The sequence below is a fragment of the Ictidomys tridecemlineatus genome, unplaced genomic scaffold (assembly GCF_052094955.1).
Source record: "Ictidomys tridecemlineatus isolate mIctTri1 unplaced genomic scaffold, mIctTri1.hap1 Scaffold_1005, whole genome shotgun sequence".
NCBI lineage: Eukaryota > Metazoa > Chordata > Mammalia > Rodentia > Sciuridae > Ictidomys > Ictidomys tridecemlineatus.
Genome location: NW_027520975.1, coordinates 25,390 through 46,899, shown reverse-complemented (window position 1 = coordinate 46,899; position 21,510 = coordinate 25,390). Strand labels below are relative to the sequence as shown.

At 34.1% G+C, this 21,510-nt stretch overlaps 1 protein-coding gene and 1 long non-coding RNA gene across 4 annotated transcripts in view; one reads left to right on the top strand and one right to left on the bottom strand.

The window, feature by feature from the left end:
- Positions 1 to 363: 363 nt before the first annotated feature.
- The window catches only part of LOC144372399 (uncharacterized), a 44,851-nt gene continuing 23,704 nt past the window's right edge, over positions 364 to 21,510 (top strand). The window contains exons 1-3 of one of the 2 annotated variants that reach the window (XR_013432424.1): positions 364 to 761; positions 1,575 to 1,691; positions 1,836 to 2,641. This is a non-coding gene — a long non-coding RNA (uncharacterized LOC144372399). Of the gene's footprint in view, positions 762 to 1,574; positions 1,692 to 1,835; positions 2,642 to 21,510 lie in introns of those variants that run through there. The other variant, XR_013432423.1, reaches the window with a different exon arrangement.
- On the bottom strand, positions 6,159 to 21,361 carry LOC144372398 (transport and Golgi organization protein 1 homolog). 2 transcript variants are annotated; one of them, XM_078035790.1, is made up of 18 exons: positions 21,288 to 21,361; positions 21,090 to 21,200; positions 19,796 to 19,867; positions 19,512 to 19,616; positions 18,746 to 18,868; positions 18,543 to 18,648; positions 17,468 to 17,523; positions 17,289 to 17,379; positions 16,979 to 17,117; positions 12,133 to 12,234; positions 11,224 to 11,284; positions 11,074 to 11,109; positions 10,930 to 10,997; positions 10,710 to 10,810; positions 10,399 to 10,536; positions 9,358 to 9,434; positions 7,589 to 7,751; positions 6,159 to 6,572 (listed from the first exon to the last, which is right to left on the bottom strand). In XM_078035790.1, exons 1-18 carry the CDS (start codon positions 21,330 to 21,332, stop codon positions 6,253 to 6,255), a joined length of 1,914 nt encoding a protein of 637 aa, XP_077891916.1. In that variant the 5' UTR covers positions 21,333 to 21,361; the 3' UTR covers positions 6,159 to 6,252. The 2 variants fall into 2 exon arrangements, with proteins under 2 accessions (XP_077891916.1, XP_077891917.1); XM_078035791.1 differs by lacking the exons at positions 6,159 to 6,572; positions 7,589 to 7,751 and adding an exon at positions 7,756 to 9,232.

Here is a 21,510-nt window from a genome sequence, read left to right as displayed (position 1 = left end):
ATATATGAAAAATTATTCATTAACCAAAGGGTTTTTGTTGGCTGTTCTCATCCATTTTTGGTTCTTAACAGGGAAATTATGATAAGGTTAGGTTTAAAGGCTTTTCTAAATAAGTCATATACTTGATCAAAGTTAGAAATTGGTGGCAGAGCTCCATTGTGGCAAATTATATACTCCAGATTTTTTTTGGCATAGAAATATATAGTGGGCTATTCCCTAAGGAAAAAAAAAACATGTTTGTTCTTTTTACCACTTCACTATGAAGATCAAGTTTTGTCCACTTGGCCATGTAAAGGCTTCCTACCACTTCACTATGAAGATCAAGTTTTGTCCACTTGGCCATGTAAAGGCTTCCTACCACTTCACTATGAAGATCAAGTTTTGTCCACTTGGCCATGTAAAGGCTTCCTTGTCCCCTTCATGAGGTCTCCTATCCAGTCTATATTCATTTCTCTCCACATACCCCATGAACTTCAACAACTCTCACATACTTGCTCACACCAAATAGGAATCTCTTAGCCTGAGAATCTCCTCTCAGCTCTTTCCATGCCTCTTTAGGAACTGTAACCTTTGCAGTTTCTATATTTTCCGTCTGTATATGTGAATGCTCATAAGCAGAAACTTAATTGTTTCTCCAGATCTGAATGACATAGATTTAACTCCTGTGCAAGATACTCCTGTGGCTTCAAGAAAAGAAGATACATATGTTCATTTTAATGTGGACATTGAGCTCCAGAAGCATATTGAAAAATTAACCAAAGGTTTGTAATTATCAGTTACTGACTTCTTAAGGACACAGTACTTATCTGGGTTTGTGTTCATAGTATACTTAACACAAGATCTTATGTCACATAGTTATGAATATTGACTTAAAGTCAAATCAAAAATTTTTTTAAAATATGAGAATTAGCAGTTGCATTATCTAGTTGTGTAATAATGTGGTTAAATATTATTTGATAGGGAAGTTTTTCTCATGATACAGAGTTAAGGAAGCAGGTTCCCTAATAATTACCTTAAGTCCTTTTAGGAACCTAATGATTACTTTCTAACAGTTAAAGAATTATTTTTTTTCTTTCAATAAGATGCATTGGGTAAAAAGATACTATAACTGGCAGTTAGTTTGTAAGAATATGGAAAGGACAATCTGGGCGTGGTTTCAGGAGGGAGAGAAATGATATAAGGTAGAATTTTTTTTAAAGGAACTCTTAAATTTCTATTCTATCTAATACAGGTGCTTATTGAAACCATTTCTATAGGTACTGCTGATACTTAAGTAACTTCTGTTTTTCTTGTGGTATTTAGTATTTTATGTTCTTTGGTAGTTTATGATTCTACCTGTGTACATAACTTACATTCTTGCTATACATTTTTGTTGTACTTTGTAGAATTAAATGATATGGAGAAATGTCACTCAGACATGCTAGTACCAGAGCTTGGAGTGACAGCCACAGTGAGTTATCAACAGTTGTGTCATCAGACTGTTTGACACATGTTACTTTGTAAAATCATAGGCTTCTGGTGAAACATAAGAAATGTGTGGTCTCTGGCTTATGTTGTTTGTTTTAATTCCTTAGGTGCAGCTATCTTCTTTGAATTCAAACACTACAAGCCTAAAAAAGGTTTACCAGCATCAAGTGTTTTGCTTTCATGGAGATGGATGAGATTAAACCTGGGCCAACTGTAATAGAACTGTAAGTGATATACATATAGGATTCATACTGTTCTAATGGTTACTAGTTCATGTTTCTTCTTAGTCCCTCTTATTGAGAATGTAACATTGGAGTAGATCAATCATCAAAGTATTTTAAACAATGATCTTTCTATTGTGGTTACAGATACAAGAAACCCACTGACTTTAAAAGAAAGAAATTGCAGTTATTGACCAAGAAACCACTTTATCTTCATCTACATCAAACTTTGCACAAGAAATGATTCTGACATGAGTAATGTGGAATTTCTGTGAATTTTACCACTCAGTAGAAACCATCATAGCTCTGTGTAGCATATTCATCCTTCAGGAGGCAGGAAGTGAACCGTATCTATAGGCCAGTGAGTCCATTGCAAAGCTGTACCACAGAACTAAAGTCCAGCACCTCATTGTTATGACTCCTTTGGATACAGATTTATTGTAGATTTTGAAACTTGTTTTTACTTTTCTATTAATTGTGCAATTAATAGTCTGTTTCCTAATTTACCACTGTTCCTACCCTGCTTCCTGGAACAATATTGCTGTGGTAGGTATGCTCATCTTCAAACTTAATACAGCAATAAGAATGTGCTAGAGTTTACACATTTGCTCACTTTTGCTCCAATATGGTCTTTTGATTTGAATTAACTTCAAACTTTTGAATTGAAGTGGGTAGGATAGTACCAGATTGCTTTGAAAGGAAATTGGATCAGTTATGGTCTGTCTTTTAGGCTGTTCCTTAGAGCTGGCCTAAATTCACCCTCATCTGATAGTTCTACTTAGAAATAGTGTGCCTTGATCAGATCAATATCTTATATGGGAGTGTTCCCCAGATTGTAGCTGTGATTTTTTTCCAGATGACCAGATTGTTTTTCTGAAAGTGAGCATATTTTTAGTCATGTTGATTAGTTGTTCTATATCACATTGCTATTGTTTCTATGGTTAACATTAAATGATTCTAGGGTTAACATTAAAACTATCACTCTCAGAATAATTACAAATTTTTGAGTGGGTTTACATCGTCTAAATCATGTCATCTAAAAATAATTGAGTCAGATGCTAATGAGATACTGCAGGAACAACTGCTGTTTTTCTGACAACTGATTGTGAAACCTTAAAACCTGCATACCTTGTCTTTATAAAGTGATGAGTATGCAAAATCTGGAAAGATATTCTATTTTTTTAATATAGGTAGATACGACTGCCATTTATTTCCTATTTAGATATATTGACATTCATATGAAAATATGCAGGTTATTAGCCTATTATAATTTCACTATTTACATTACTTTTAACTTGATGAGACATAAATAAAACTGTCATAGTACACAAGGTGGATATTTGATACACAGAAAATAAAGATTTGTGAGGAGCTTTTTTGTGGGTTACATGTAGAACCCATGTATTTTAATATTCACTATTTTAAATGAACAATGCATGAAGGGAATGCAATACTTGGCCTATTTTTAAACTAGTGTAAACCCTAATCATACCATCAATTTGCTTTTTAAAATGAATAACAGTTATTTTAGCCCTTGCACTTCAAGAGATCTAGTCTTTAATTTTTCAGTTGTCTGTTAGGTCAGTTTTGTTTACTAGATGAATGTTAATAAAACTATATGAGCCTGAAAGAATTCTCAACCAAATTTAGTCTTTTCTTTCATCTGGATTGGGTTAATTTCACAAGTGCAAAAATAGGTCAGTATACAGTAGTTCTAGGAAATGAAGAATTTGCCTTAATAAAATGTTCACTCAACCAAAACTCTGAGTAGTCAAAATTTCCAGACTGTAAACTTCTCAAGAGAAGGGCCTCATCTTCTCCATGTCATGTAAACTTTCCAAGGTGCTTGGCAGCACTCTACTCTGTACCCTGTGGAATGCTCAGTACCTTTTTGTTTGATGTTACTGATGTTTGATGTTGCTCCCTTAAAATCTACTATTAAAATGTAGCAAAACTGATACATTGTTCTTTCTGTTTTCTCATACTATAAAATATGTATATCAAAGTGATAATTTAAAAAAACAAACTTTTTTTGGTTGTAGATGGACACAGTACCTTTATATTTATATGTGGTGCTGAGGATTAAACCCAGTGCCTCACATGCAACCCCAGCCCCTCAAAGTGATAATTTATATGAAGAAACATTTAGCATCCTTCACATAAGAATGCTTTTTTTTTTAACCTCGATTTATTTATGTGGTGCTGAGGATTAAACCCAAGGCCTTGCCTGTGCTAGGCAAGTACTCTACCACTGAGCCACAACCCCAGCTGCCACCAAAGAATGGGGTTATATGGAAAAAAAAGAGGATGCTTTATATGAATGTCTTTCATCAGCATTAAACAAACTTAAATTGAACATTGTCGTCAGCTTAGCTTTAATTCAGACCTGATTGACCAACCCCCCCCCAAAAAAGGTGATTTTATCTTGAAGCAGTTAACACAAAGCAATCTGTATCTCACAAATTAGTTGTTTAAATTTACTTTCTAGTGTGGGAGGGGATGAGTCACTGGAAAATAATTACAACTATAGCAGTAATACTTTCAGGTTGAAACACTACTGCTTCACAAATGAAATGATTTTAGTAACTAAACTGAAACACAATTTGCTGGAGAGGACTTCTAAAACTTTTGAGATACAAAAGTATAATTGAATCAGGGGACAGTATTCTCTACACAACCTGTATATTGGCAGATACCTTGGGCTTTGCTACAGAAGTGGTACAATCAGATGGATGTAAGGAGAGGCAACTATGGGTGGGTTCAGAACTGCTCAGATAAACTACGTAGAATGCATTATAACTTACTAATAGAATAAATACAAAAAAGGCTTTAGAGGGAAAACTACTGTTGTTTTGAATAAAATAATAAATCTGCCTTTCCTTGAAAATCTATCTTCCTAGCTGACATCACCTTTATTTAAATGCTATTTTAAAATTAGAAGTTTTAGTAACTTCAGCATTGCCTTGTGTCCTGTAGAGGTTGAAAGATACATTCAAAATTGGTGTTTGTGACTTAAATTTTATTTTACATGGTTAAAAATGGCATAAGCTATTATATGGTTTTCCTCTTACACACACAGCTGCTGCTTCTAATATTAAATGGAGGTTATGTAGATTGAATTCTTCCTAAAGGACTCAAATTCTTTTTATTCTGAGTTATCTTCAGTAGTTTAGAGATTTTGTTTCACACTGAAGCTTTTGCCCCTATTTTGAGAATACTTAGGGGACATAAAAAGAACAATGATATGTTATGTTCTAGGTTTCAACAATCCTATTACTTTCTAGAATTTAAAAGAATGGAAGAATATGGTCTAGCAGTAAAAAAAAGTACTAGGCTTTTATAATTTTATTTAAATCTTAAACCTCTTAAAATGTACTGTTAAAATTGCCGTAATTAATATTACAGTTCTGGAGAGCTAGTTCTTAGAAACATTGTTTTAAAGACAGTAGTTACAGATTCAGGATTTGCTTTAATTGATTTTTAAATAAAATATATTTGAGTATCTATCAAAAAAGAATTTAATTCAGCCCATATTTGCTGATTATAGACATTATAAGTTTATGAGTTTCATTCATTCTTAGAGGATTATACTTTTCTAATTTTTTTTATCATATTCCTTGAAAATCAGTGGCAAGGTATGGGAAAGAGAAGAGTGTGTTGTGTACATTTTTAAAAAGAAATTTTCTTATTTTATAGACACAACATACCACCTTATATTTTACTGTTATAATGCAATAATGGCAAAAGCAGTAGAACTTCAGGTCAAACAACTCTTGCTACTAATGTAAACTCATTCTCAGAAAACCATTCTCACATAGACAGTGGTTAGAAAAAAGTACATGAATGTGCTACAAAAATAGAGCCACAAGACTTCTCACAAGTAAAAGAAATCCTCTGTAGAAGTCCATAGTTGACCAAGGTCCAGCCTCCTTAACAGTGAGCAACAGGGAATATGCTGCCAAGTCACCATCTTCAGTTCTGAGAGTGAGTTTACATGCTTCCCCAATGGCACAAAGTCTCATGACGATCCAATGAATCAACAGACACTTGGGAAATATTAATAAACAATTTTTTATGAACTATTACAACAAAGAACTTCAGCAAGAAGAAAAATGAAGTTTATGATCTTTGAGTAAACATTTTTAGCGTAACAGTCTCTGCGACCAGATATTGAAAGAGAAAAAAATCAAGCTTATAAAACACCATTTCTCTGTTATCAACTGGAATACACTAAAAATAGGATAATGGAAATACATGTTTTAAAGCATTTCCACAAGAAATGTCCATAATTATGACATTCTAAATCATTTAGCAATTGTATATGCTACATTAACTAAAACAAAGATATTCCTTATTGCACATTTTAAAATTGGAAGAATACTCTAGCTTAAGTGGGGATATTTAGGGGGAAAATATGTTGGCTCAAAATGTATACTGCGCCAAGGCAGCTTTATTCTAAAAACATAAACCTTTTAAAATAAACTTTTATATTTTGAAGCCAATAATCCTTTAACTCGATGAATAGTTCATAGTCCATTTTCTGACTAAGTGTCAGAGGTTAATTTTACAGGCCCTGTTTTAAGGCCTGTGAACATCCCTCACTACTCTGAGAATCAGGTGTAGGTGGAGCTTCATCTTTAAAGCCTGAAGGCATTAAGTCTTTTGCAGCAGGTGGTGGCCCATAGTCTTGGGGACCATGAGTTGGAGGTGGTAATGGGGCACCAGAAATGAAGTACTCTCTTGGGCCAAATGAGCCTAAAGGTCTAAATGGTGCTGGTGCAGGTCCTGGAAAAAAATCACGAGGGTCAAAAGGCAAATCCCGTTTTCCAGGTGAAACACCTGGTGCATATTCTCTGAAGCCTATTGGTGGACGAATACCAGGACCTGGAAAATAAAAAGGAAGTTATGTAAATACCCAGAAATTTCTGAACTAGGGTGATTTCAAGTATGTTGATATTATAGTCTTTAATTTCTCTCAAGCCTAGAACATCAACTGGTGAACATCCTGACTTGCCAGATGAGGCAAACTGAAATGGAACAAGTTTAGGTTATAGACTTTGGCCAGCCAGCCATGAAGCAACATATTAAGGATTTAAATATGGCTCTACCTAGCTCCAGGCTTGTCGTTTTTCTTTCCATACTATATAATTGCAGAATTATTTCTATCTCACAAGAGCTCCATTTATATTTGGAAGTACTATATTACCATGAAAAGATGATAGATTATGAAATAAGAACTTTACTACATCAAAGAAATTTTGATAAAAGGAAATCCCACTATTTATTACTCTATCCATTAAAAATTCATGAAGTATTTCAGCATGGACTTTACACATGCCATCAGAATCAAGGTGCAGGCCCTCCAGGAAAAGGCCTTCCACAGCCACCTAATTAAATCAGCAACATTTATTAGGTCACTGTTAAATCCTCCTCTTTAACACTTCCCTCTGACTTTTCTCAAGGTAAGGAGGGTTTGACTTTTCCTTTTCTATATTCTATAACCTACTGCTTATGCTTCCATTATGGGTGATTACAAACTTTATGTTGTAGGATTTTCATATCTGTGACAAAATTTTAAGTTATGGCATGCGTCTCATCCACCTTTCCATCTATTGCAGTGCATATCAACAGATTTTCAACAAACATCTGCAGAAGTAATATTTCTGGCTTTTCTGTATATAGCCCCTTATTCTTGTCTATGAGAGATAGCTATTGCCTATCTCAGTATAAGATTATGTAGTGTCCCATATGTCCCAGAAAACTGGAGGAAAGTTAAAATGTACTCAGCTTTATCCTTTCATTGTTAAGACCTGAGATAGCAACCAACTGTTTTAGCAAGCAATAGAAGTGGAAGATGAATGTGATTTATAAGTCAATCACTACTATTCAGATCATCATACCAAATGGTGGAGGAATTGGCCGAGGCCCAAAAGGCCCACCGAGGTGAAGTGGCAGTCCATACCGAATGGGAGGTGGTGGAGGCCATCCCATTGGGGGTCCCACGGGGGGGCCCATGAAGGGTACCCCTGAGAAAGGAGGGGGCCCTTTCATAGCCATATGCACCTGCAATTTAAGATTTGAAAGAAGTTAAAAGTTTTAAAATTCCTATGTATTAAGACAAAGTACCAACACCGATAAAAGCTAAAACCCAAAACAGGCACCTGTCCAGAGAACACCATCAGTGCAACAAAACTCTACCCACCCCTCCTGTGTATTCCCACTGACAGCTTACAGAAGTTGGAAGGATGCCACAAGAGGGAGCAGTTTGTTACTGATTATATCTGCACAGGAAAGGGAAAGGCAAGAGGACTGGCAGAGGTTGTTAACAGAGGTGATTTCTGACCAGTATGTCATGTTGTATTCACTACAATCTATTTCAAAGGGACTCCCCCCCCTCCCCATCACTTCCCTTTCATCACAATAGCTCATTACTTCCATATTAAGAATGAACAGAATAAAATGAAAAATCCATTCTCTACCCATGTAATAATAGCTACTATTCAGAGTATCTTCGGTAAGTCTTTCATATATTATTCAACCTCTGAGATCTTTAAGTAGACTGTCTTGTTTTAAATAAGAGGGAACAAAAGCAAATGGAATATCATAATTTGTTGAAGGCCACACTGCATATTAAAGAAACTCAATCCCAGGTTTGCCTCCAAGCCATGCTTTTCCCACCTCTACTCCTCTCTAACAATGGGTCTTTGCTCTCTTTTAAATCTTCTACTACAAAGGGGTTTGGGGTCTTATCTAAGCTGCCCTTAGATTTCTCCAGAGATGTATATTCCTAGAATATATATACACTGGAACTTGAGAAGTATTTTCCATCACAGTGCTATATACACAAATTAGGAAGAAAAGGCTTTAATATTTACTTTCATTTACTGTACACCATTTGAGATATTGATTTATCATTTCCTATGAGTAGTGGGTTTGAAACTAAACAATTAAAAATTTATTTTATTATAGAGCTGCAGAAGACCTACCAGATATAATAGCAACACAGTTACAAGAGAATACACTTATGTGAACAAATGAGACCATTGCTTGGGACTGGCTCAAGAGGTCATTTCAGATTATCATTGTTTCACTGAAACAGTATTTCACTTTCAGAAAATCTGATACCAATCTAATTCAAATCACTCAAAATAGGGTTTGCACAAATGGAGGAATTCTTAAATAACATTCTTCCAAACAAAAATAAAAATGATGAATTATATAATTTATAATGAATTTACTTTGCCTTAGAAGATTCAACACAAAACACCATATAAAGTTAGAGTGATAACTTTTTACATTCTGTAGTTCATTATAGTTGTACACACTTAAGCAACATTCCCAAGTTAAGGAGAAAAGTAAGCTCAATATTGCATGCAGTTTAAAGCAAACAAGATCAGTGTCATGCTCTGAATATCCTTCCCAGAAATGCACAGAATAAAACCCAATTCAGTTCTCAACCTCTAAGTACTTACTCCAACTGGATGCTCAGTCAAAGAAGTAATGGTGGAGACTGAGGGGGTCTCAGGTTCTTGGGGAACAGTTTGCTTTTTAAAAAACAAATGGGATAGTACAAATAGAACACAAAGAAGGATAAAGCAAAGAGAAAGTACTGTAGGAAAGCTACATGTTCCTGCATGACCACATGATTCACAGTAACTACAGAACTTACCTTGCCCTCATTCGTCACCTTAGCTGGAGAAGAACTTCTGGAGCTGCTGTTCATGTGAGCTGGACCACATCCTGGGTCTGTTAGAGATCAAAGAATGGATTCAGACTTATTCTAACATGAAAAGAATAAAAATCCTCCATCCACAATTACAGATTCTTTGAAATTACTTGGTCCTTTACCAGAGGCAACGGGTTTCCCAGATGCCTCAGAAGACCAGTACAAGGTAAAGGTCCATCCATTGACCCTTGGGAAAGAAAGATCAGAGCCCTTGTATGTATTTTTCAGAAGAAATAAACCACTGGTGGACAGGTCAGGGTTCAACAATAACTGGAAAGCAACATTAAAAATGGGTTGCCCAGGGGTTGGGGTCATAGCTCAGTTGTAGAGTGTTTGCCTAGCATGTGTGAGGCACTGGGTTTGATTCTCAGCACACATTTAAAAAATAAATAAAGATATCATGTCCATCTACAATTAAAAATATTTTTTTTAAAAAAATGGGTTGCCCAATACATAAATCACAATTTATAAAGAGACTTAAGAAAAATAAAGAACTGCCTTGGGTTGATAGAACAGCAGATTAATAAGTACTGGTCCTAAACTTTAAGCTATAGACTTGAAGTATGTGTAGGCTGTTTTTTCTTTAGTCTGTATAACCTGAATTCCAATCTTACCAAGACTACAGTCCTATTTAGAATTGGAAATAAGACTCAGTATTTCATGTTGGAAATATGTATGCTACATAAAGTTTAAGGCTACTTTTATAATATTTTGGAAAGGAACACCATAGAGATTTAAAGATAAAGGTTTACACTTCACAGTGTAAAATTTAAAAGAAAAAAACAATACAGGGACCTCCAGGAAAAAAAAAATGTTTTCTATTCTAGAACAGATTTTACAGAAAACATTCACTAAGATAACGTAAGAAATTATCTTCTATGTATTGTAGAGGCCCAAATTCTATGTTTTTATTAGAATATTCAAAAGGGAAAAAAAAACAAAACCTTGAAGCAGTTTACTATAAAGCAACATGTGAATGCTCACCAAATCCGTTTCTGGGCATATCTTTTCGATTAAGAGTAGCAGAAGGAGGTCTTCCAGCTGGCTCTGCTGTCAGTGGAGGGGAACATTCTCTATCACTCACGGGGGATGGACCAAAAGAGCCATTATGGTTCAGTGGACCTAAAGACAACAATGCTACTTTAAGGTAGCCTTCTCCCTGACACCAACCCTCACCTCCTGCTTTAGCAAATCATTCAGATTATTTCATAACCATTACAGACAGAAATAAAAAGTAATTTACATACATTCTGCACCAAGAAATAAAATAGCTCCTTTTACAAAGTGCCCCCTACCTCTCAGAGGAGGATTTTGTAAACTTGGTCTTCCCGGCATAGGTTTTACAATCATGGGTTCATCTTGCTGCATTGCCATCTTTTGGGTCATTTCCAATAGTCTTGAATATTGAGAAAGAATGGGCTGAATTATGAAACAGCAATCTATTCCTTCATAGATAATATCTAGCATAACCTTAAAACACTATAAAACATATAGTAAGATACCAAAATCACATACTTCTGTCTCAAATTAGCAGCTTCCCTTTTCTCTTCAGCTATAGCTCTTTCTGCAGAACGAGCTTTGAGCTATTAAAGAGAAAATATTCAAATTCAGTTGCGGTAGGCTATGCACAAAATAAAGAAAATGGGGAAAAAATCTTACCCAATTATCATGAGCTTTCTTCTCCTGCACAGCAATCTGAAAAAGACAACACATTAAAAAATATGTTTTTAGGGACTCATTATAATAGCCTATAATTGTCTGTATTAGATACAAAGAATTCTGCAACTATAGGACAGTATTAATTACTACCTGGTTTTTAAATGAGCGCTCGGTTTTCTGTAGTTCTTCTTCCAGTTCTTCAATTCTCCGCCTAAGAATTACAACAATTGAATAACATTTGAAACATTCTGACCATTTTCCCTTTATTCCATCAGCTATACTTTTAAAGACTTTATCATACATAAGAAAAACATTTCTATAGTTATATGAATCCAGTGTGATCAAAACTAATACTACAGACCAGGTGCAATGCCACATGCCAGTAATCCCAATGATTGGGAAGCTGAGGCAGGAGGATCACAAGTTCGAGGTCAGTCTCAGCAATTAAGTGGGAACCTATGCAACTGAGACCCTGTCTCAAGGGAAAAAAAAGGTCTAAGGATGTAGCTTAGTAGTAAAGCACCAAAAATAAATAAATAAATAAAATAAAAACCTAATACTAATAACTTCTTTATCATTTAATTGCTAAAGATTCTGAATGATAAATTATAATTTCTATAACTGTTCATCAGTGTGTTCTCAAGTAATTCTGCTAGAAATATCTTCCTCCTTAAAACATTTTTTATTTTTTTCAAATTATATCCATAGAAGATTTCCAAGATCTATCAAATGCCACACTTTTGTGGGTCTTGATACATCACACAGCAAACTGATTTCTTAAAGAATTACTACAACAATCAAAACCCCCAGAATTGTTTGCATTGACCAAGTTCCCTATGGTCTTTCCCATTGGGTGTAAGTAAATTTTTTGTTAACATTTTTCATTTGTAAAGTTGAAATTTATTTTTTCTCCTGTGTGAATTGAATGTATTCATATCCTCTCGTTATTTATACTTCCATGCTATTTTCTTCTATCTACATAATGTAAAAAAAGATTAAAAAAGAAAGCTAACACTAGATCATTAGACATTGACACCCTCCTTTAGAAACTGAACTCACTTGTAATTTTTAACTTCCTGTACAGCGGAAACCACCGTTTCATCTGCAGCTGACAGCCGCTGCTCTTTTTCTAGTCTCTCATATTCTTCATGGCTTAGTTTCCTAAAATAAAGCCAGTTATCAAATCAAAAGTTTCTCTTTGTAAATATCACTTCCCACAATTCTATAAAATGCTTAGGCACATAAAATAGAAATTCAAACCTGCAATTTCGTAAATCAAACTCTGGCAAATCACTTACATTTTCTAACTTCTCCTCTTAATTCTCTACTTACCAGTAAATAAAATAAATGTGAAAACAACATGTGCCCCAGGGGCAAGTCTCCTGTGTGTAAGATAATAAAAACTCACTTTACTTCAATGTGGAAGATCAGGACTGATCAACCTAACATAATTAAACATATTAGGATAAAGCAGGGGATAATTCTTTTCTCGTTTCTGCCATGGGTAGGACACTAAGTATATCTTTGTCATGGAGGAACTCTTTTCTCAATCCAAGACTGGTACCATAATAAAGATATATTCAGTCAAAGAAAAAATCTTCTAGAATATGTCTTTTTAGCTATGCAATTAACAACAGAACATTTTTCACACTTTAGATATCTATTTCAAAAGAATTGCAATTAAGCAAAAAGACAAATCTGAGTTTTGATAATGTCTGAAAAGAAGCCAAACTGACCCACGATCAGAGTATTATCTACTGACAAGTTTTAACTCTGATCATGAAACTCAAGATGTTCATCTACTGAGACAAAGGTAGCCACATTTAATGATTTAAAAAATACTATTTTCTGCTATCCTTGTATTACTTTAGCCATAGTTCCAATTCAAAAGATAATTAAATTGAAACTTAATTTTCCATAAATCAGAAGAACTATAGTAAAAAAGGATTATTGATACCAAATAGAAAAAGGGGATTATATATTCTTATATAGCTTCTCATTTAATTCTTCAGCAAGTATTTTATGAGTGGCTATAATATACTAGTTACCTTGTAAGATGCTAAAGAATAACAGAGCTCACTGTTTCAGGTATAAATGACACCTAAAGGAATATAATAATTTTCCCCACTGGCTTAAGAAGGAATATGGAGAAAACTGAATCTTGAAGGACAGAGAGAATTTTGTTTCCAATTATCAAAGAGTTAGTCTGAGAGCACTAAGAACAATCAAAACATCTTTATAAGAATATAAAAATGTGTTTGAAAGGATCCAAGCTAAAAAGGCAGTGAAGATATATGTATGTGGCCAAGATCCATTAGAAAAAGGAATCTCAGAATTACAAGTAAGTCTGGCACTTTAAGGTACTTTTCTCCTAGATTTACCCACATATTGAAGATAACACAAAGATATAATGAGTTTGAACTAAGCCTTCATCAAATTCCTGGGCTTAGAGGAAAAAACAAGTGTTTGGGGCTACAAATAAAGGGACCCTTAATAAAAGCCCTAGCCTTTGAGTTTAGATTAGAAAGTACTGCACACTTAAGTGATGAACAGGCAAAAAATCCAAAAGGAACAATACTGAAACATTGAAAAGACAAGTCATTTTTGAATTATCTTAATTGCTGACTAAGTTTAAAGTGACAGACAATCTTACTCAAGTAACCTCAACACTTTTCTATAAAAAGATAACTTCATCTTAGTCCTCAAATTTCATCTATAATTATCACAACAATGTTAGCCAATCAAAACTGATCAGGCACTCCATAAGACAAAATTCTGTGAGAAAAAAATCCCACAGAAAAGGAAACCACCTAATGGGGTTATCCGCACATGTTTTAAAATCACTGTGCTTTATATACTCAAAAAAGAAAATCAAGATTATGAATTTCAGGTTTGGGAATATAGTTTAGTTGTTAGAGTGCTGCCTTGCATGCACAAGGCTCTGAGTTCAAACCCCAGCACCACAAAAGAGGAAAAAAAAAGATTATGAATTTTGTCAAAGGATTAGAAACTATAAAACCAAGAAATAGTTGAGTGTGGTGACCTACCTACAATCGAAGATACTCAGGAGGCAGAGGCAGAATGATGAGATTAAAGATAGCTTGGAAAGCAGTAAGACACTAGTCCCTTATGAGAAAGAGCAAGGAGTCTGGGGAGGTAGCTCAATAGTAGAGCACATGGCTCAAGGTCCTGGGTTTGAGCTGTAGTACTGAAATAGGACTGGGGTTGTGGCTCAGTGGTGAAGCACGTGCCCCACATGTGTGAGGCACTGGGATCAGTCCTCAACACCACATAAAATAAATAAAATATTGTGTCGGGCTGGGGATGTGGCTCAAGCGGTAGTGCGCTCGCCTGGCATGTGTGCAGCCCGGGTTCAATCCTCAGGACCACATACAAACAAAGATGTTGTGTCCGCTAAAAACTAAAAAATAAATATTAAAATTCTCTCTTTTTCTCTCTCTTAAAAAAATTCTATAAAAAATAAAATAAAATATTATGTCCATCTACAACTAAAATAATATTTTAAACCCTGAACTTTTTAAAATCCTAAACTCAATGAATGATTTTAGCAGCAGATTTGGGAAGTAAAATAAATCCTAGCGCTTTTAAGACAGGTCAGAAGAAAATATCCAGAAGAAGTAAATCCAGAATGTAGGAGGCAGGGGAAATCAAATTCTAATATGCATTATTATAATCAGAAGAGAGAATGAGGTAAAATCAACATTTAAAAAAAGACTCAAGAAATATTTAATGGTCCCAAACAACATAACTGCAAGAGGAAAAAGTGGGTGGGGTGGGGAAAACTACACCTAGGCACTTCCCAATAAAACTGATAAAAAAACAGAGAAATGACTACAGGAACTAGGGGAGGGATAAGACCAAACAACAATGATAATGGACTCCATAAAGAAAAAATTTAGAACAGATGGTAATTAATTGGATATTTTTAAATTGCTAAAACTAAGTAACAGTCAAAATTCAGTAGCCAAAAGAGAGATCCTTTAAAAATGGAAACTGGTTTTAACTCTAATCATGAAGTTCATGTCAACCTAATACAGATTATAAAGGTAGCAATATTTAGTGGATAAAATACTATTCTGTTTATCCTTGTACTACTTTGATACACTAATCAAATCTATCATTAAAGGACAATGTTCAAATAGAATGAAAATAATTTCAAATATGAAACCAACAGTGTAGAATGCAGAACTACAGAAACTTTAAATATGTGTATAAATTGAATGAATGTCTTATGGAGTTCACAGTATATGAAGTACTAACATACAATGCCACAACAGTTATCTGATTCGGGAGCTACTTAAAGCCCATAAAAAAAATAATAAACCTATTAATCTATGTCAGGTTTTTATTAAATCCAGAATATATACCATGGCCTTTAAATTATGAGAAGATGAATAAAATTATAATTATAATTATATAATTACAATTATATAATTATAATTCCATTATAATTTATGATTACATCAAGCTTATACAGGGGATGAGGAAAATAATTAAAAATATTTAAACTATTAAAAAGATACAAGGAAGAAAAAAAGAACAGGTCATCAAATAGAAAGCAAATTCTTCATAAACCACAGGCACATATTGACATGGACAGACATATTTTAGAAAGTCCACTCAAGCAGCTATAGAGAAAATTACTAAGAATTTGAAATAAATTATATAAAAATATAAATAATGGAGAATGAAGACAGATGACCTAGGTTAGAAACAGAAAAGATGACACAGGCATGAACTAACATAGTACCTGGGGATGAGTAAAAAGAGTACAAACCACAGATGATGACTGAATGAATTTTGGAGGAGTTGAGGAAAATAGTGCTATAATTTAACTGCATTACAAAGAAAATTAATTGCCATTTAGGTCATTCATATTACTAGTAGGGACAGAGAAAACAAGTGTTCTCTTAAATAAAAAGTGATAAAATGAGAAATGTTTCTTTGAAACAGGCCAGGCATTTAGAACTGGCCTGAACAAAAATTTGAGATTCTAAAAAGGTCGCTTGGAGATCACAGAATTTTAGAAAAGTTAATGGAAAGGTTTCAATATTTAATGCATTAATTAGGCAACAGAAGTCAAAATACCTAAAAATAGTTAGGTCTATAAGAAGGTCTGTCTTTGCTTTAACAAGATATATATATATATATGCCGAAGAGTAAAATCAGGTGCAAACAAACAAAATCTGACACAAAAAAACCTATTTTTAGAGAATTCAAGTATTTTTGTGGATTAAAAACTTCAAATGAACTTTCAAAAAATAACTAGCTCCACACTGAGAAGACTAATATATAAATATATACTACAAACAAGTACTTCTGTAATCATAACTCCTAAGGTCCTTGCCACAGTTCAATTTTTAGTGTGAACATCTGAGATATTCAAGTCCAAAACTTGTACCATCAATAAGTAAATATTATTCCTTTTTGAAGTTTTTATTCTACTAAAACATGTCATTCCAAATCACTCAGTATTTTTAAAGGTCCAGAGTTAGAGATAAAAGTTCAAAACATTAGAATTACATAACTGATTACAATGAAAGGTAATTAAAATAAATAGTGGGATCATAGAAAGGGCCTAGATCTTTTGAGAGGTATTTCCACATCAGTGACTGTTAATACCAGTTTACCACTTCCTGCCTTCATATGAATTTGACAATTGATTACGATGTCCTCACAGCCTTAGTTTATGGTTCCAACTACCTCAGGACTCTTAAGACTGACGATGGAAAGAAAAATGCAACTTATAGGAAACAAAACACAAAGGAAAAAAGACAAATCTCTACTTATTACAACTAGAAAAAATTGTAAATAATCTTAAGAAAAGATAAAATTATCTGTTAGTTCACACAGTGATAACAATAACAAACAATGAAAATCTTACTTTTGTAGTGCCATCTCATTTTGCTGGTAGAGTTCATTTAAAATCTCCACTTTCTGCCTAAGAGTTTTGCATTCCTCTTCCAGTTCAGCTTTAGAAGACCGTAGTGAATTGCAGTCACTTTCTAATTTCTTTATTTGGTCTGTAAAGGATAAAACAGCTTATCTCTATATGTGTACAAGGACTTAAGAACTTGTTTGAGGGAGTAGTGCCAAGAAAAGTAAGAAGCATGAAAGCAAGAAGCCATTCTTTATCTTTCCAATAAAATTTTAAGTCTTTTCAACATGGCAATTTCTTCTCAAGAAGAACCCACCTTCTAGATTACATATTGTGGACATCAAGGCGCTTTGCTTAAGTTGTAAAAGTTTTAGATCCTCTTCAACTACTGATATTGTAGTTTGTGTCTAAAAATTGCAGAAAAGAGAGGTATTCTTAAAAGTGAGGCACAGGAAGAATTCACAGGCACTATGGGACTCTTACAAAGAACTATACCCGAGAGACATCCATCATCTGCTTAATTTGATCTTTGATCTTCTCGTTCCGATCACCTAAAAAACAAAAGACTTTTAGCTTTTCCTTTCCTTACTTTTAACTCTATATTCTCCTAACTTCCCCAAACTAAAGAATGATTGTGTTCAAACACCGGAAGAAAAAAAATCAATTAAATAATTAAACTGATTAGACTAATGACTTTTAAGAGAATTGCAAGCTTAGATTTAAAAAAAAAAGAAAGAGGTGAATTTCAGACTGGGGTTGTGGCTCAGTGGTAGAGTGCTCACCTAGCATGTGTGAGGCACTGAGTTTGATCCTCAGCATAAAAATAAATAAAAGTACTGTGTCTGTTTTTTTTTTTTTAAAGGTGAATTTCTAGTTTGCACAACTAAAATGTTATCTATGTTATTCTTGTAAGATAAAAGCTTTTCTTCTCTCTCAGATCTATCTTCACCTGGGCAAGTAAGTGTCTTGTTTAGAAAGATTCAATCCTCTATTTTCTCCCTGAATCTACTACCAGGTGTGGTTTGAAATACTTGCTATGTAAGCAATATCCAACTTGGGAGAAAACATCTGGAAATATTTTCCTCATCAGTAAACATTGTTACACTCCCTCTCTAGCTTTCTGATAGTCTCTAGCCTCTGTTCTCACAGCCTTAGTTTATGGTTCCAACTACCTCCGGACTCTTAAGACTGACTGTGGACTTAAAACCACAGAGCCATAGAGATGATGAGTATCAAAATCAAGTATCATCTGCATAAGTTAAGAAATAAATTTCTCTTACTGTACAATGTTCAATACTTAGAGGTATAGGATGTGACTATTGTAGCTGCAGTGTACTTACTAGTTTTCAATGGGATAGGAAAAGTCAAGTGTTCTTCACATGCCTATTGCTACATTATACCCCAGCAACCCACCTCTGCCAATGCAACAGACATATCTATAGATCCAGTGATATGTGTCTACAACCCTGAAGCTTAAGAAGAAATTCAGCCAGCTGAAAAGTGGCATCTGTATACTTAATTAAAGACAGGAAAGAAAAAAAGGATTCAACCTCCCTGAGACTGATCTTACCTGCTAACTCTCCATTGGTTAATTCATCTGACTCATCTCGACTTTGATCCTCAGATTCAGATTCACATTGTAACCGATTCAACTGTGTGATGTAATTAGTTAGAGCCTAGAAAAGAAGCAAAAGGTTGGAAGACTCTCGATTTTAATTCAAAGATTTCAGGAGAATTCATGAGATGAAACATGTATTTGGAGTATAAACTTACATTAATAGTATCATCTTTAAGACTAAGCGTTACTTGTAAATCTTTCTGTGACTTCTCAAATGATTTCATTTGTTCACTGAGCTCAGCGTGTGATGTACTCCAGTCTTTCACTTCCTGCTGCAACTGAAAAGTCAAAACACATGAATTCCTATGGGTTAGGGAGGGGTTTCTGCACTGGATACATCAGGACTACAAGACTTAGACAAAGAAATACAGAGCCATACTCCTCGGTGGCCTCCCTCAATCGAGGAGGTTGAGACCTTGGTTAAGGAAGAGGGCAGAGTGGCCTCAACTCTCACAGCTGCAGTAAGAACATCAGAGCTATCAGGAAGTTGACCCTGTTTATTGCATTCCCCAGAAAATTGCTGCCAATTCAAATAATTTACCTCCAGCAGGAATGGCTGGGCACATATGACTGTCTCCTAAATTTAGATTCCTTATCATGTAATCTTCCCTTGGCCGGTGAATCAGTAACTACTCAAAAGAGGATCATAAAATACTTAATTTTCTGGTTTAAAAAGTTTCTTTGAGGCTATGCAAGTTAATAACTGATTGACATTTGATAAGAAAAGCAATAATCCAAAAATCCAAAACAGATGGAGACCATATATATGCACTCAATTTGGGGAGCATTGTTTAAACTTTGCATATCTAGAAAAGGTCCTACATGAATATTCCTTACCTCAGAAACAGATCCAAAAAAGATACAAGATAAAGATATTCACTTCTCTAGTTTACATTATGTATGACATCAAATTTTATTTACCTGCTCTTTCTTCTTCTTAAGCATGGTATTTTCTTTCTGAAGCTGACAGCATTCCAACTTCACCTTCTCTTCACGAAGCTTAGCTTCATTAAGGACAATGTGAAGCTAATGCAAAACACTACAGTTAGTGAATTAATTCCAAAGAAAAAACAAAGTTATACTTTCCCAAACCACACATCATACAGTTCTCATTTTTTGCACATTTTAGCACACCTCAAATTTTTGGTCTGCAACAAAACTAAGATATAGTATTAATATCCGTTAGCAAGAGTTGGCAGCTTTACCTCTGAAAGTTCAGAAGTATTCACTGAAATGACATCTTTAAGCTTCTCTATAGTTTTCTTATTTTCCATTATCTACCAGGTGAAAACAGAACACAAAATATGCATTAGGATTTCAGTAGAAATACTGATATATATATGTGTGTGTGTGTACACACACATATATATACTAAAAAGATAAACACAACAAAATTTTTGTCAAGCCATCCCATTACATTTCAGGTAAATGCAGGGGATCCAGCTTTGCACTAAGCAAAAAATCAAGAACTGAAAGAGATGAGGGAAAATGAAGTCATAAATATTTCATGGCATCCACAACCTTACTGTTTATGAGATAACCAGAAAAAAAAGGTCAAAGTATAGAAAATCATAATGCAATAAGTAAATAAAATGTTTTAAAGCACAGCAAATTAACTAATTAATTACTGTTTCAAGTAAACCAGTTCAAATTAGTAATTTTTTTCTAGTGATAGAGAAAAAAATTTCCCAAGATCATTTTTAAAATTTTCTTATCTGAAGTAAAAAATGATAAAATTTAAGGAAGTATAGACTAATCTCACATACAGAAGAAATCCAAAAAATTTATAAATATACCCGCTCCTTAAGGAAGTGGATATAACTCTGCAATCTTTGTTTGCAATGCCTGGGATTGAATCCTGGGCCTCATGTATGCTAGGCAAGTGCTCTACCATGAGCTGCATCCTGAGCTTGTAACTCTTCATACTTTAACTGTGGGCTGTGCATGGTAACTTCCAAAGAATACAATATGAAAAGGATTGGAAAGAATTTTTACAGTGGAGAAATCTGATAAATACTACCTCAGCTAGGTGATCAAGCTTACTTGGGGGTAGGATATTTCAGAACACACTCTCTACTATCTTTTGCAACTTTTATGTAATTATAGAAACTTATAGAAATTGAAAATGAAACATGAATTGAAAATGAAATAAATTTTTTTTAAGTACAGAAAATTGATTAATTCATTACTCTTTCAAGTAAAAAGTAAACAAATACTGTTCAACTGGACAATAGTTTTTTAGTTGTTCTGCATGTTTCCAAGGGCAGAGCAAAGCAATATGAAAATTATCCAAGGTTGAGAATAAAAATATTTCCTAGGCCCATAAAAATAATTTGTTGTATCAGTACTTAAAAGTTCCACAAAATGGGCAGAAGTGGGTTCAACTTCCTTGGCTCCTAATCTTACTTTAGTTAACAGCTAGACTAAGTTTAACTTAACCAATTTTACAAAATATTTCAAAAGCCAAATTGCAGTAACACTTAGCAGCAAAACTCTTACCAAGTCCTGATTCTTAGCTTTCTGTTCTTTCTCAGATTCTAACATAACATGAAGACTTTTAGCTCTCTCATCCAGAAGTTCATTAGCTTTTTCAAGAAGCTTCATTTTATCCTGGAAAAAATAGGTGTCAAGATTACTCACTCATTACATTTACTTTTGAGTTTAGAATGTAATTCCCCCCAAAGAAGGGATTTTTACCTTGTATTTAGTTGTTTCATCAGAAAGAATCATTTTTTGTTTCATGGTTTCTTGATCCTGTTTCTTTGATTCCATCACCTATGCAAATAAAGCATTCAGAATTAAGATACACAAATTATAGTGCTACTATACAAGTTACTTCCAGACAAGTGACCCTTTCCAGAAGAAAGCAGTACTTAATACATGACTGCTTAGAATTTGGATGATTTGTAGGAAATAATGA

What these genes read in the sequence shown, in the direction of transcription:
- LOC144372398 (XM_078035790.1), bottom strand. Translation starts at nt 21,332, where the DNA reads ATGAAACAAAAAATGATTCTTTCTGATGAAACAACTAAATACAAG. An exon ending in GCTGCTAATTTGAGACAGAA is followed by an intron (nt 10,811 to 10,929) that starts GTATGTGATTTT and finishes TCAATATTCAAG; the next exon opens with ACTATTGGAAATGACCCAAA. An exon ending in TATGCCCAGAAACGGATTTG is followed by an intron (nt 9,435 to 10,398) that starts GTGAGCATTCAC and finishes GATCTCTAACAG; the next exon opens with ACCCAGGATGTGGTCCAGCT.